The sequence below is a fragment of the Notolabrus celidotus genome, chromosome 6, assembly GCF_009762535.1.
Source record: "Notolabrus celidotus isolate fNotCel1 chromosome 6, fNotCel1.pri, whole genome shotgun sequence".
Classification (NCBI taxonomy): Eukaryota; Metazoa; Chordata; class Actinopteri; order Labriformes; family Labridae; genus Notolabrus; species Notolabrus celidotus.
In genome coordinates this window covers 25,104,273-25,119,314 of record NC_048277.1, presented here as the reverse complement: position 1 = coordinate 25,119,314, position 15,042 = coordinate 25,104,273, and the positions used below count along the sequence as shown (strand labels likewise).

The following is a 15,042-nucleotide window of genomic DNA, read 5'->3' as shown; positions in this document are numbered from 1 at the left end:
TGTTCCTTTTGTTTGCTTGCTTGCCATCAAAATAAGCCATTGGAAACCGCTGAACTTTTGCATGGACATTAGACTTCTTTTGCCTGCGTACATCACATCCCCACGGTGCATCAGTGACCCTTTGATTAAGTTTAGTTAAAGTTTGAGTTTAATACTTTAATTATTCTTTGAGTTTTTTATGACAAATGGCCACTACAAATATAGAAACCTAAAAATTAACCTTAAAAATTCTAAATAAGAATACAAATTAAAATACTATCTGTACAAAGAAAGGTATAGAATTACTTTTAAAACATAAATAAATGAATTAGCCTAAGCCAGAGTGCAAATTTTAGTGGATGAATAAGATATGTTATAGAATAAATTACAATATTGCACGTGGTTGTTAAGATATTGCACTGGAAATTAAGGATTGCACATGTAAGTGATGTATCACAGGAGTCTTTAGTGGTTTACAGTGTGATTGTTCATGAGGGATAAAGCCTGAGGGAAGAAGGTGCTCCGGTGCCAGGATGTTCTGGTGCTCAGAGCTCTGAAGCGCCGGCCAATGGGCAGCAGGTCATCAGGTGGTCACCTGGGTCAGAGGGGTCTGTGAGGATTTTGCCTGCCCTTTTCCTCATCCTGGAGTAGTACAGGTCCTGGAGGGAGGGCAAGGGGGCGCCGATGATCCTCTCTGCAGTCCTGACTTTCCGTTGTAGTCTCCTCCTGAAATAGTTCATGATTTCAGTTAAATATCAAACATGATGACCATTTTTTTGAGTTTCTGACCTTTTCATTTGTTCAAATATATACATTGTAATGAAATACATACAAAACATATTGGAAGCAGATTTGTTTTCTTAATGTTTAATGCAACAATATGTTACAGGCAGCATGTGCTGTCATGATAGTGTGTCCAGTTTCTCATTTTTGTAGCTGCTAGGACAGGGGGGGTCAAACTTATTTTAGTTCAGGGGCCACATACAGCCCAATTTGATCTCAAGTGGGCCGGACCTGTACAATCATAACATAACCAATGTATAACAAAAACTCAAAATTGTTCCCTTTGTTTTAGTGCAAAAAAGTAAATTCTGAATATGTTCACATTTAATAACTAAAATGAAAATTTCACCAAATTGAGTCTGAAAGTGGGGCCAAATGTTATATTCTTCAAACACTGAGATCTGCTGCGAACACACCAAGCATACAGGTTTCCCATTCACCTGACACACAGTAAAAGAACAGAAAGATTATAGTAATGAAGAAGGTAAAGTTGACTATTATGGACCCCCCCCCCCCCCCCCCCCCCCCCCCCCCCCCCCCAAGCTTCAGCATGAACAATTTGCTTGGACACTATTGTATGCAGGGGTCCAAAAAGTCTATGAATTTCCATGGGATTATACAAACTGCAAATATTCTTTTTCCTCACTTTGAGAAAAAAAAGTCCCTGAGTGCCATTCAGGTGCCCTCTGTCAGCTGTTTGATTGTAGGAAAAATTTGAAACAGCAGTTACATTTAATGAAAAATTGCAGTTAATGTCTTCTCTGTAATTTTTTCACTTTGCTAAGTCATCCCATGGGCCGGATTGGAACTTCTGGCGGTTTTGGCCCGGGGGCCGTATGTTTGACACCCCTGAGCTAGGGGTTTGAGGTTGGGCCTAGGATTAGCATATACAGAGCTGGTTTTCAGAGTTTATATTGTTCATTTGATCTTTGTTTGATTTGTAACGTTCCAGCAAGCATTACACTCAGACCAGTTTAAAGATTAATTTAAGCTGATAATATATTTTTTAAAGATTGAGCTGAAATTTGATCTAACCATGCATAGGCAAAGGAACATCTTTGTATTTACTCAGTAGCATGCAGTATTTCACACTGAGCTGCTGAATATTATTATGCCTACATAACCATGATACAACCTGACAATTAATCACATGGTTGCTTATCCTTAGATAACAATTAGACCCTAATTCCTCAAAAACCACCTGCCTCAGAGAGAATACACAATGCAGTTCTCCCTCTGTGTTGACAAGCAATAGCCTTTTAATCCAACCGGAACATTGGCTGCTGTGGAGAATTAATCAAAGACAAGCTATTTGTATCACTGTTTAGGAAATGTTCTCAACAACTCATGTCAACAAACAGTCGTCAGCAGACTTAGTGAGATCATGTGGAGACGATCCCAGAAGTGTAAGCACATGACCCCCCCCCCCTGTGTATATGGGTTACCATGGATATCCAGTTCAAGGGCTGTACACTGAAAAGCTTGCAATCAAAGCTGTGTGGGGTTTACGAGCAGATTAAGTGAGCATTGTCAGTAGACAGGGGAGAATCTCGGCAGCAAGGTACTGGCAGACCAAGTGTAAGTGTCATATTTGGCAAACTCCAGCCATTTAATCATATTTGAATAGATTTTATCAGATATTTAAGAGTAGAAAAAGGTGTATTTAACAAACCTATAATAAGATTAAATGTTGCATTAGTTCACATACACACTTTAATGATCAGACCGTGTTAAAACTAGTTGTTGATCATCAAGCAAGCAATGGAAATATCAAGACACATGATCCAAGAATAGCCACAGTCGCCACCAGCCACCTTTGTGTGAAAATCTACCCCTGTCACCCGGGCAGATATGTGTGGGAGATGAGGACCGAAACATCTCTCATACAGAGGAAGGTAAGCACTTGGACTGAGGAAGACGCTCCAATATGTTCAGACCATCATGCAGAAGTTCGAGTCCGTTTTCAGACCTCGACATGTGGGACACAAGATCTCGCTTTGCAGCCCAGGTGAGACTCAGATATGTTCTTTTTTTCTGTTCCAACAGGTTCACAAACAGTTGTTTTAAGATACATGCTTTTCTCTTCTAGACCTCAGCATGGAGTGGCATGGCAGCTGTCTCTGGGACAGGGTTTCTGTCCAAAGTCAACACAAGGTAAGAGGGTAGAGTTTTTACAGTTGAAAAGAGACAACAGTACTATTAATTTCCAAGTTAAGGATGTAATAAGTTCTGTCTGATTAAAGCACATGTGGGAGCACTGGTAGCTTCAGACAGAACGACCCAGGTCTGCGGAAGTGGCAGTCGTTGTCCCATCTGGAGCCTGAGGCTGGGACATGGCCCTTTCCTCCATCTCCAGGGTCTGAACTGAGGGCTGCCAGAGGTGAACGAAGCTTCAGACAGGCTGAAGTGGGACAATGGATGCAGGATGCTCATGAGCGTCTGGACAGCCAGCTCAGTGGGCTAAGAAACAAAAACTCACAGCTAAGTTATAACAAAACTGCTGCACATCTCCATGACATTAAACATCAGGTGAGTGAAAGAGGAAATATAGATTATAATCTACCTTTTTGGATATTTGTCCCTCCTTGTCACCAGATGTTTTGGAAACTGGAATGTCACTTTTCTGCCTTGGAATGTTGTGTGACGTGTTTAAATTGCTGTTTCTTATTATCACATTATCTCTTGATCAGGAGAAGGAGTCCGCTGAATTTTCCCAGTATGAAATCAGTCGGCAGCGAGGACAGCTTCATGACAAGTAAGTGCAGTGAAAACAAAAAAGAGGAAAAGGGAAATCTGAATAGCCGTGAACAAGATTGAAATTCCTTGTCTTGTTAAATTCACTCTCAAGGGTCATACAGCTGGAGAAGGAGCTGTTGCAAATGAGGTCTAGTATGGGAAGAGGAGGCAGTGATCAAACAGAAGAGAAAACTTTTGCATCATTCAGCAATATTTTTCCATTGAGTCAAGAAGACCCAAACAGGCAGGTGTGTAAACTTTAAATACAGATTTTTTTACGATCCATTAATTGTATTTTTCTGTACTTGTCATTGCCAAACATTGCTTTTACACATGGGTTTTTTATTCAGGATAGTCAGAGGGTTGATTCAGAGCTGCATAAGCTTAGAGAGGCTCTGAAAGAAGCTGAGGCAAGGGCGAAGACACAAGAAGAAGAACGAAAACAGGCGCTCCAGAAACTCCAGAATTCAGCAGAGGTCAGAAAAAGAGCTGGAGGGAAATATTTACATTCAAATTGTATTCCCTTTTATACAAGATACTGTGGTTACAGTGTCTGCTGTGTACCATAGATACAGAGAACGCTGTTGAATCAAATCGAAGAGATGAACCAGAGGCTCAGCAACACGAGGCAGAGTCAGTCTGAAGTTCAGGAACAGCTGAGTGACGCTAACAACAAGATCAGCCAAGCATGCCTGGTCAGTCTCTTTTCTAACTTGATATTACAAAGCTTTATAAAGAGAATTGCAGCTTGAATATGTTATTCTTCTCAGGACAAAGCCACCCTGCTGACTCAAGTGATAAAACTGGAGGATAATATAAAAGAAATGAAGAGCAAACAGGCAGAGGATCAGTCTGAGAAAGATGCACTGATCAAGGTATCATATTTGTATATTTAACAGCAATGTCTGTGGTATCTAAGATTGAGTATTACGTTTTTTTGCATGTGTTTGGTTCAGGAAAAAGCAGATCTGCACCAGAGGAACAAGGTCCTCGACCTGCAGCTGAAGAGGGCCCAAAAGGGTTCAGAGGGATGTGAGGACTCTGATTCCAACAACAACAACAAACAGGATGAGGAAACAGATCAGATGAGAGAGGACTCAAAGGCTCTCAGAGAGGTGAAACTCTTTTATTTTGTTAAATTATTATTTTTCTGAAGTCTGTATTAAATGATTCATGTTGTGGCCTTAACAGGTCAATGAAAAGCTGACACATAAGCTTGAAATGATGAATCAGAAACTGACGACATCACAGTACGAGCTGCAGGAGATGACAGCAGAGAGAGACATCCTCTCCAAACAGACCACAGAGCTGAAGTCAGAATGCTCTCAGCTTGTCAGAGAAGAAGACAAACTGCTCAGTAAAATGAGTGAAAGTGGACATGAAGAGCTAACAGAGATTATAGAAAAGTGCTGCCAGCTCAAGTGAGACTGCACTCATCAGCCATTCTTTATATTCCAAAATTAAGCATGAACTAACATTCTTCTTTCTAATGAAATACTCACACTCTTTCCAGAGAATCAGTGGAAACATTGGAATCAGAAAAAGTGAAACTGCAGGATCAGTGCTTGCGTCTGGAGGCAGAGGTCCTTGAGAAGGAGGAAAAGCTACAGGTGCAGGAGGAAGAGTATAAGAGGCAAGATGCATTGAGAGTCCAGGCCATAGAGGGACAGAAAGCCATGACCTCACATTGGACTGAGAAGTGGCAGAAGGTGGCTTTGACCCTGCAGGCCACACAGGAGGAGCTGGGAGAACTCAAAAAGAACAACTTCAGAAACGGGGTGCGTTCTTTTCCATTCCCTTTAGTTTAATGTCAGTTCCAAGCACAAGATAAGATAAAAAACTATTAAAGTACTATTTTTTAAAAGCACTTTCTCTAGTCATCTGACCACACAAAGCTCTTTTACATTACATGTCACATTCACCCATTCACACCACATTAATACACCAATGGTAGAGGAAGTACATGCCAGTATTAACTAATCTCATTCACCCACTGTCACCAGAAGGAATCTGACTCACTGCTGAGGGTTCAGGTTGTTGTATGTGAACCAGAGCCAGAGAGGAGCAGGGATCAGGTGCAGCTTCATGGACATAAAGGTAAGGGTTATCATACTTCTGAACAGTGCAACACTCTCGGAAAGATTACTATTTGATTACAGCAGCAGTCCATTTCTCATGGGAAAATTAAGTTATTTTATTTTTTAAACACTAGGGGGCATTCAACTGCTGTGACTGTTTTAACAGGTGGTGAAGCCGTGCAGACTCAGGATGCAGAGGCAGTAACAGAGTGAGCAGATTTGAATAAGAATTTCATTTTCAAAATGCACCATCAGCAAATTCTACAAATGAAATTCTGTTGCCTGTGTCTCTCATCTGTACTCTGTCTGTTTATCAGCTTATCAGAATCCTCTTTGTTAAGGGAAGCACCATCAGACTCCCAGACCAACCAAAACAAAACCCCTCAGGTAACGAAGTGTTCCTGCCTCGCCGAACAGTATATATGCAGTTTATGTAAACATGTATAGTAAACATGTTCATAAAAACAGCCCTCTTCAGATGGTCTATTGATGTTTCTATGAACATAATAAAAGACAGACAATTTGTCTTCAGGTCAAAGATGAGAAATCATCGGGGGAAAGCATAAAGGATACAACTGTCTGTACAACTGATCCAGAGACCGACCAACAGAGGAGGCTAGTCACTGAGCAGGTACTAAACAAAGTGCATGATGCCAAGATTTCAGTTGAACTATTTTATCCAGCAGGAGGCTTTATGGAAGGTAATGTCTCTATTTGTTTTCTGTGTGAGTTCAGAAATGTTGTGGATTGACCATGATATTGAATATAGACACTCGTGTTCCACAGAGGATGAATCCCCATACACTTCAAAGTCTGACCTTTTCTCCAGGGCCAGCAGTATTGAAATGTGTGGTTTTGACAGCAAAATACTTTAGAGAGTTTAGTAATATTTTAGAAACTAAGAACAAAAACATCAATGTTCCCCACAAAATATCAGAACAATCTGACTCCTTTTTAGTGCTATCATCAGGTCAAAGATAAATTTGACAAAAATATTGGACCACATTTAAGCACAATTTGAGGTACTTACACTGAATTTATTTTTCTTTCAAGTTACTACTTCCAATAAGCGGCCAAGTGTGGACGTTCCCCCATCAGTAAACCTGCTACTTTAAGGTTCAGATTAATAAAACTGTACAATTATAAAGCATGGTATTGTTTAAGATTTGGGCCTACCACAGTGTTTCTTTTGCTCTGATTCTTCTATTTCTCTGCCTACTTTTAAGAAGGCATAGAAGTAAAACCCTTCATATTGAGCAGCCTGCTTTTACTTTAGTAGAAGGCTTTAGTACCAACAAAGTTATTTCACCAGATCATTTTTCATTTCTTTTCATAATTTTAATGAGAGGGAGGAAAATGGACAGAGTCAGAAACGAGGCACAGAGTAAAGGAAACAATGGTGGATAAGGGGCAGTGGGTGGTCAATGTGGGGCTGTAGCCTCTGTACAGGGAGTGCAATTTAACAGCTGAGCTAAACTGGTGCCGGGTTGCTAATATTTTTAATATAGTCAATTTGCCTGTTCAGATTTTTTTTATTTAAAAGCATATCCATTTTGTTGTGGTACTTTTACTCATTCCTTCCTCCATTGAACAAATGCTTACAGCTAACTAGAAAAGATGATTATAGCTATTATGAATGACCTCTTGTTAGTTCTGTCTTCTTGAGTATAATTTGTAGGGCAGCTCGAGTGCTTTATCAAACCGGCTGTTTTTCTGATTATGTTTGTAGTTAAAAAGTCTGTTTAAGGAGCGAGAAGAAAAGGAGGTTCAAACAGTTGACAACAGCTCAGGAGGAGCTCAGACAGGAGTCCCATCCCCACAGGACCGGTTCCAAACTGCTAAAGCCATGAGGGTAAGAAGTTTGTTAATCAGTAATGACAACATATGAGAATCATCATGGTTTTATCTAACATGAATATGTACACAATGAACATGTCTTGTTTCATGATGCTCATTCAGAAAGCAGGGGACAGGGGGATCTGGCAGCATGGCTCAGGTTTGATGCCGGTGTTTGAGGAGGACGAGGAGAGCAGTGATTGTTCAGGAGGGGAGGATGGAGCGCTGACAAAACTGTCAACCGAGGTACAATTTCTCAACCCAAGCCAACACATGAATGCTTGAATTAACACTAAATAGCATGTTTAATTTGTAAGCAGTACATACACAAACAGCCTAAATAGTGTATGCATTTGTGGGGTCAACTTGTTTTTATGCCCTATCACTTCACTTGGCTGTCAAGAGTATGAGCCGGCCACAACACCACTCAGAAAACAGTCAGTGTATTCATATTCCCGCACTCATATGGCTTCACAGATGTTGATGTTGCATCTGAAACTCATGCAAATTAATATCATAAATGGCATAATCTTTGCATGCAGATTACATCTTAAATTAATCAAACTACTCACACATTTATTCATTACATACAGTCACACATAGAGTACATTCGGACTAATCCCAGCTTCTGCTTTAATGAAAGAGCATACAGGGAGAGGTATCTGTCCACTTTAAACATTGTTCAGCTGTAATCTGACATATGACTCCTTCCACTATGTGAATAATCGGATTTGAAACTGAGGAGTAACACATCTGACTCAGCTATAAGAGGATAGGAAAGAGTTACAGCTGCAGCCTGTAAGCAGAGATGACACCAGAGAAATAGTCAGTTTACACGATGAAAAGACCATACTAAGTTTGTCCAAAAGTTTTACAAGTAGTGGGCATCTTTTATTTTTGAAACTAAATTAGAAAATCTGAGAAAAAAATCCCCAAATTGAGTGTGTGACAAAAGATTAAGGTCTTAAAAGTTATAATTTTACCAATATCAAAACTATCAGTATCAAAAAGACACAAGAACCAGTCATGTAAAATCTCCAATCTGCAAAACCAGTTTTCAGAAAGCATTACTTTGAATATATACTTGAAGTATTTACAAGGAAGGCCATTAGTGCCTGATATGACAAAGCTATGACAGATTTGAAACTATTCTTTCCTCTGCCAGATGTTTGATCACACTATGGGGGCAGGAATCATCAATCTGAAGGCAAAACATGAGAAACTGCTGCAAGGTGAAGTTCCTCATGTTATAATGGTGTAATAATGATTAGTGTAGATGTGCTGTGAAGCGGTCTGTGATTATTGTTTACCTAAAACAGGGATATCTCTTCAAAAAAGCTAACAATACTGAATTATTTGGAGCATGTTGTGCAGCCAAATATCATGCTCTGAACCACTGGTGAATAAGTCCTTTATCCTGAATCCTTTCCCTTATTCTTTCCTTATTTGACATTTTGAAATCTTAACTTTTGTGTAATTTTCCATCTTATTTAGCTGCACTAAGATGCAAGCAGCCAGTACACGCTTGTCTGCAGACTGCAGAAAAACTATCAGACACGCCCTCTGATGTCAAAGTGCCAAACATGCCAAATTATTCAGCTGAGAGCAGCCTGCAGCAGAAGAGACCACCTCCATTCTACCCGGATGGAATATTCCTGGCTGAGGTTATTGACATCTGTAGCCCTGATGAAGATGCAGAGGATGGAGTAGATAAATGATGTGTTTGATTAATACTTCAGCTCTTGGTGATGCTTGCTCTATGCTCTATTATTAAATTGTGTGTCCTTTAGCTCATACTGTATGCTTTTACTGGAATAAAAAAGAAAAGACTCATTCACCACAATGATTAAAATATGAGATTCTTCATTGCTGATATTTGGCAGATGCTTTTGAAATACTAGTTAAATATTTTGTGATGTTTTTGTGAGGTAAATCTACATAAAAGTACAAAGACAGTAAAATACATGATCAACAATTTGATAATGATACCTCAGACAACAGTGTTAATACAAGTATTTTATTTATGTGATTTGACCTGATATGGTTCTTCCATTATTGTTACAGTTTTAAAATCACAGAATTATTTCTTTATTTAATTGAATTTCTTTGTTCCCTTTACTTTGAAAGATATTGAAGAAATTGTCAATACATCCTGCTAAATCGAACAACATATAGAAGTTCGCCCCAAAACATGAACAAGTACTTTGTTCTGCACACAAACTCTGGACCCTCATTGTTACATTCATGAGGACATTTAATGCTCTTACAGTATGTTCCTCTAGAAAACAAACACAGTTTGGAACATTAAAATAAGGCCATTGTAAATATGTATTTGCACCATTATGCCTGCAATGTCAGTAAACACATCATTTGAGGTACAAATTGAGTCATAAGCTGTGTTCACTTCATGGCAGAGGTGATCTCAACTGTTCAGCACACATTTGTCAGAGCTTTACAGAGGCTCAGGTTGCACAGTGTGCCAACGTGCCTGCTCCACCTGCAGGCTACACATATCCCTCCAGTGAGCTCGTCCTGCATCTGCAGCCTCTGCACCAATAAGGACTTGACCAAGAACTTTACAATCCGAAAGGACCCGATTCTGTCAAAAGAAAAAGTGGCAGTTTTATGGATTTTAAATCAGGTACTAAAACAACAAATAAATGTGTTTATTCAGAAAAAGGGCTTAATTCTGTGTTTGTGAGCTTGCAATTGTGATATTTACCTGCATGATTAAAAACTCCAACATAAGCGTCAGCTGACAGATGTCTCCTGGAGGCAAGTCAAAGAGGAAAGAAGCATTCCACACTGTACAGGAGGCTGCTTTAGTCTCACTGCGGCTGATCACACTGCCTTCATGATGTAGATTGACCACCACCCGGTATTCTATGCAGAGGGATTACAGAAAATATATATCAAAGCATTGCTATTAAACATATAAACTGAGGTCAAACAGAGGCTGGAAAGATGGGACTTTGTTATTTTTTACAACCACGCTAACTACAGGGTGGCACTTTATTCTGTATTATCATAAGACAGGAATCAGATTGAAATGCTGCCCAAACTTAAGTTGACAAACACAAAAACTGTAAAATATGGAGCTAAAATTAAAAAAAAAAAGAAATAATGAATGGTTATTCTGAAGTCTAAATATTCATAAAAGATACTTTCATAATCTTTTATTAAACAAGAAGTGGTTATCCAAACAGATGTATGTGACATACTGTGAATGAAATAGTTAGAAACATAAAATGACATGGTGCATGTGTTTCCCTGATATAAAATGTAATGCCCAGACAGACAGACAGACAGACAGACAGACTGACAGACTGACTGACTGACTAATGCAAACAAAGATTAGATTTGTCAGATCAGAGATCCAGATGAGATTGGAACATTTTCCTGAGGATTGTGAGTAGCAAAGGATTAAAGCACAATGTCATTAAAAAAGGGATGATCTCCTGCAGCATTCGGGTCCTGTAAGACATCATTTAATCTCCTAAACATTAAAAGCAAACATAGGGAATTATTTTACCTCTGCCCTTGAGTGGCAAATGTCCCACGCATGCTTACATAATGTCTCTGTACATGATGATCTTGTGGGATCTCTTTTAACAAGTTTACATTCTTGTCAAAGTTAAATCATGATAGATGCTGATTTTACCGGCTTCTGGAGACGTGCGAGCAAGGTCATCCAGGTTGTCCGCTCTGAGGACCGTGGCTTTGATGCGATGTGCAAGAGTCTGATACTGGAGCAGGATGAAGATCTGTGGAGGACAGCTAAGCCCCTTACACACCAGTGCATCCTGGGAGATCAGACTCTGGAGTCAGGGCAAGAGTTCAAAGAGCAGAGAGTGAAACTTCACAGATGGAAATACAGCTCAAATCTTTTGTAAACAAAGAAAAAAATCAGATACGTTTTACTGTACAGACTACAGAAAACATACAACCACGAGACACAGCAAATCATACATAAGATTACACAAGACAGGCGAAAACACAGACAACCATTTGTTGACTCATCTTATTTCAGCCAATAGTTTCAACTAACCATCCAGCAATAAAGGCTCATACAACAGGTGTGGGGGAAGCTGCTTTTTGATCAAGACACACATTTTTCATTCTTGACCATAGAGTCCACAATCTGTGCTTAACTGTAAAGTTCAAGTCCTAAAAGTTCTCATATGGGGGGTCAATAGGTGCCCAAGAACAGATGCTGTTGCTCCCTAACAGGTAGTTACATTTCTTTGTAGCTGGACTATAAAAAATATTGATTAATTACACTTTTACCTTTTTCAGATTCCACTTGTTTGGGTTAAGCTCTTTGGTGAAGTGAAATGGATTCTCTGCTCTCCAGTCTCTCCCTCTACATTCAGCCTCCACTTCACCCAGTGTGCTGCCTCTCAAGCTGGGTGGCTCCCGTGTGTATATGGCTATCCTCAGCACACACTTCTGGAGCTCCTTCTCCGAGCTCACCTTTAGAAGCAGCAGCAGGCTGGGGCTCTCAGGACCGAGGCCTCTCTGGACGGAGGCCTGTATGGGGCACGGGTACAGGGGCTGCAGGCTGCCCAGCACAGACAAGTCCTCCAGTTTGTGAGGCGTCCCAATCAGGCTGAGGATGGAGACTGCCAAGGTTTGCTGCTCTGGAGAGAAGGCCATAGTGAAATGGAGGCAGGGTTTTGGTAATGTTGGCTGTTGACAGATTGCATTGGAGCCATAGTTGAGTGGAGCCAATGGGATATGTACTTCAGGGATAGATGGAGACACAGCTCCCGAGCTGGTGAGCCTACTGTGTTCATTATAAGATAAACTTCCAGTCACTGTGCAGTGCCTCTGAAGGGCCTTACGGGTTTTAGCCAACAGTCCCAGCTTGGGAAAGACAGGCAGGGAAGCATGGCTGTGATCTATAGGTCTATAAAAAGGAGCTGTCAGTGGAGGTGTACTAAAGCGACGCAGTGAAAAATAACACTTTGGCTGCTCCTTCTGTTCAGAAGCAGCTTGAGCCTGGTGAGCGAATTGCATAGAGGGAAATTCACCCTGAGAAAAGTCAGGGCTGGTGAAGGTGGAGGGGTACTCAAGCACGTCTCCATCCAGCTCCTCGTAATGCTTTCTGGATGCTGTGGTCACAGCAGAGGGAGGTGGGCTCTGAGCAATGGTCAAAGGTTCAGCAGGGGACTGTGCTGACGACACCGGATCTTTGTGTTTCGTGACACACATCTGACTTTTGCTCCAACAAATACAACATCCCAGGAGCAAACATAGACAGAAAACAATCAGTCCAACTAAAAGAAGGATTTGGAGGTGAACTGTAGACAGAAGAATAACAGTGGATTAAGATCAGAGAAAGAATAATAACATCAATCAGACAGCAAGACTGGAACAACTTACATGTAATATTTCTCAATTTGGCTACATGCTGTCAAGTCTGCCTTTAAGCAACAAGCAGATACCTGTGTGTACATTTAAGAAATAGTTGCTTTTTGTTATAATAACTTCTAAGGCAGTGAGGACTTGATTTTTTGATTAGCTTGTTTTATACAGAAAAAATGAGAACAGCAGTCTTGATCAGTGCAAAAATCTATGTTAAAACCTGATGTGTGTTAGAATTGATAACAAATGAAAATTGCATTAGTTTTCACAGAAATGTGGAATTTAACCCTCACAACTGCATCATTTGTGGTATAAATATCTCAGCAGCCTGTGTTTATGAGAAGATAAACTACTATGAGCACTTAGGCATTTAAAATAAATTTCCTTATAATGTTTTTGTTACTAAATATGAACACAAGTGTTTATCTTTAACCTAAAAAAGGGGATTTTTTTCTTCAGCATACCTTCTAGTTGTTTGGTGAAAAGGACCTGCACCAGAAGCCAGAAGAAGAGGATGACCATGATGCCCTCAATCATCCCCTTACAGCAGAAGAGCAGCACAGACTGCCACAGAGGCTGATCTGGGTACTCTTCATCTTGGTAAGGCATGGTGATAATCAAGGGCTGAAGGTCCTTCCAAGCCTGTTTCAAAAGATCTGCAAGTACAAGCCCAACGATCCCATTGAAGAAGATCACTTGCTTGTCTTAAAACAACACATTCAGGCTTTCAGTCCTGAAAATATCTCCCAACGTAGTTCTGCCTCACAGGATCAATCAAAGCCATTGTTGTCATCATGTGGATCCTTTTGAAACATATCTGTAATCAGTAGTTTAAGGTCTGAGCAATAATATATGTGACAAAATCCCCACATTGCATCCTTCTGGGACAAGATGGACGCCCTTTAGGATGACAAAGTTAAAGTTTAGGAATTACAAATGTCTTTGCTGGTGAAAGCTTTAAAAAAAATCCTCTTGCTTTCTTCCCGTTGCATTATTCCAGTCTTTATACCAGGATAGTGATTTCCCCATCTGTACAGTGACATGACCAGTATTGTCCTTCCCTGACGGATGGGACCGTGGGCGGAGATCCACTTCATAATTCCTTTTAAATCGTGCCTGCAGCATCTTTCTTCTGCAGTGATCCAGATGCCGATGCAGCAGTGACAAAGAGGAAGAGTAAATCCTGCAGCTCATCCGCCCGCGTCCACCCTGTGACCCATGAGCTCTTATCTCCATTAGAGCAGCTTCTGTTGCAGGTCTGCAGCATGGTTCAGGAATTCACTATGAATCCAGACATTTTCCACACATCATTTCATTTTTATATTATTTGCCTAATCAATGCAATGTGATGTAAAACACATTTTGTGAAACCAATGAACAATTTGCAATAAAAAAAACATAACATTTAACAGTTAAGATTCTTTAAGACAGATATTACAAACAGGGGTGTCGAGGTGAAGATCAAATTAACATGTTTTTGGATCCAAAACCATGTGAACTTTAAATACTGTGTAACAGGTTTATAGGAGAGAATACTACCCTCACTTGGAGGGGTGGAACCAGACTTTTGTGAATGAGCAAGCCAAACTGGGGCACAGACTTTTGTAGGGGTGGCATCTTGTCTTACTCATATCTTGTCAATTCATATCTACTTTGACTACTAAGGTGCAAGTAACATGCTGTCTCACAGTGGAAGGGAAGAGGGTTCCAATCCAAGACAGGGCCTTCTTGTTTGGAGTGAACTGCTTTGGCTTTCTCCAACTTAAGTGTTGACCTAGATTTTGTGTGTTTGATATGAAAACTAAGTTATGCTAAATAAGTTAGGACTGCAAGGTAGCCTTATAGTGTGGTGGGTAGTTCCTTCACCTCTCAACAGAAGGGTCAACGTTCCAATCTAAGCCAGGGCTCTCCCAAATGGAGCTGGAGTGTTGTAACTTTCTCCGACAGGAGTTTGAACCTTTATTTTAAACACCCAGACAGAAATGGAAACTAAATTAACCCTAAATTACAAAAATGTCCCTCTCCACAGGGGACTACGATTTTCTAACTACCAGAGTGAAATGGATAGTTAGGAACCCCCATGAGTAAGTACTGCAAGTAGGGATGTAAGTGTGGTGGGTAGCACTCTTGGTAAGCTGGACCAAGCCGAAAGTAAGCTGAAAATGAATCTAGGCTGGAGCTTTTCTGTGTGGAAAAAAGTAATCTGGCTTTCTCCTACTGGAATGTGGTCCAAAATTTTGATCTACCAAAATGTACTAGAAAA

The 15,042-nt window shown here is 40.3% G+C and overlaps 2 protein-coding genes across 5 annotated transcripts; one reads left to right on the top strand and one right to left on the bottom strand.

The window, feature by feature from the left end:
- Positions 1-2,202: 2,202 nt before the first annotated feature.
- Positions 2,203-9,250, top strand: LOC117814537 (putative leucine-rich repeat-containing protein DDB_G0290503). 4 transcript variants are annotated; one of them, XM_034685933.1, is made up of 20 exons: positions 2,203-2,340; positions 2,612-2,770; positions 2,852-2,916; positions 3,006-3,291; positions 3,453-3,517; positions 3,611-3,746; positions 3,849-3,974; positions 4,068-4,193; positions 4,269-4,373; positions 4,455-4,613; positions 4,690-4,919; positions 5,012-5,276; positions 5,502-5,595; positions 5,743-5,785; positions 5,894-5,963; positions 6,109-6,207; positions 7,306-7,428; positions 7,536-7,658; positions 8,578-8,644; positions 8,907-9,250. In XM_034685933.1, the coding sequence occupies exons 2-20, from the start codon at positions 2,690-2,692 to the stop codon at positions 9,128-9,130; spliced, it is 2,487 nt and encodes an 828-aa protein (XP_034541824.1). In that variant the 5' UTR covers positions 2,203-2,340; positions 2,612-2,689; the 3' UTR covers positions 9,131-9,250. The 4 variants fall into 4 exon arrangements, with proteins under 4 accessions (XP_034541824.1, XP_034541821.1, XP_034541822.1 ...); XM_034685930.1 differs by having other exon boundaries at positions 2,217-2,323; XM_034685931.1 differs by having other exon boundaries at positions 2,232-2,340; positions 5,505-5,595.
- A 227-nt stretch (positions 9,251-9,477) lies between these two features.
- LOC117814825 (synaptotagmin-4-like) lies at positions 9,478-12,071 on the bottom strand. The gene is made up of 4 exons (XM_034686369.1): positions 11,700-12,071; positions 11,074-11,230; positions 10,135-10,295; positions 9,478-10,011 (listed from the first exon to the last, which is right to left on the bottom strand). The coding sequence occupies exons 1-4, from the start codon at positions 12,066-12,068 to the stop codon at positions 9,865-9,867; spliced, it is 834 nt and encodes a 277-aa protein (XP_034542260.1). The 5' UTR covers positions 12,069-12,071; the 3' UTR covers positions 9,478-9,864.
- Between the last annotated feature and the right edge of the window lie 2,971 nt (positions 12,072-15,042).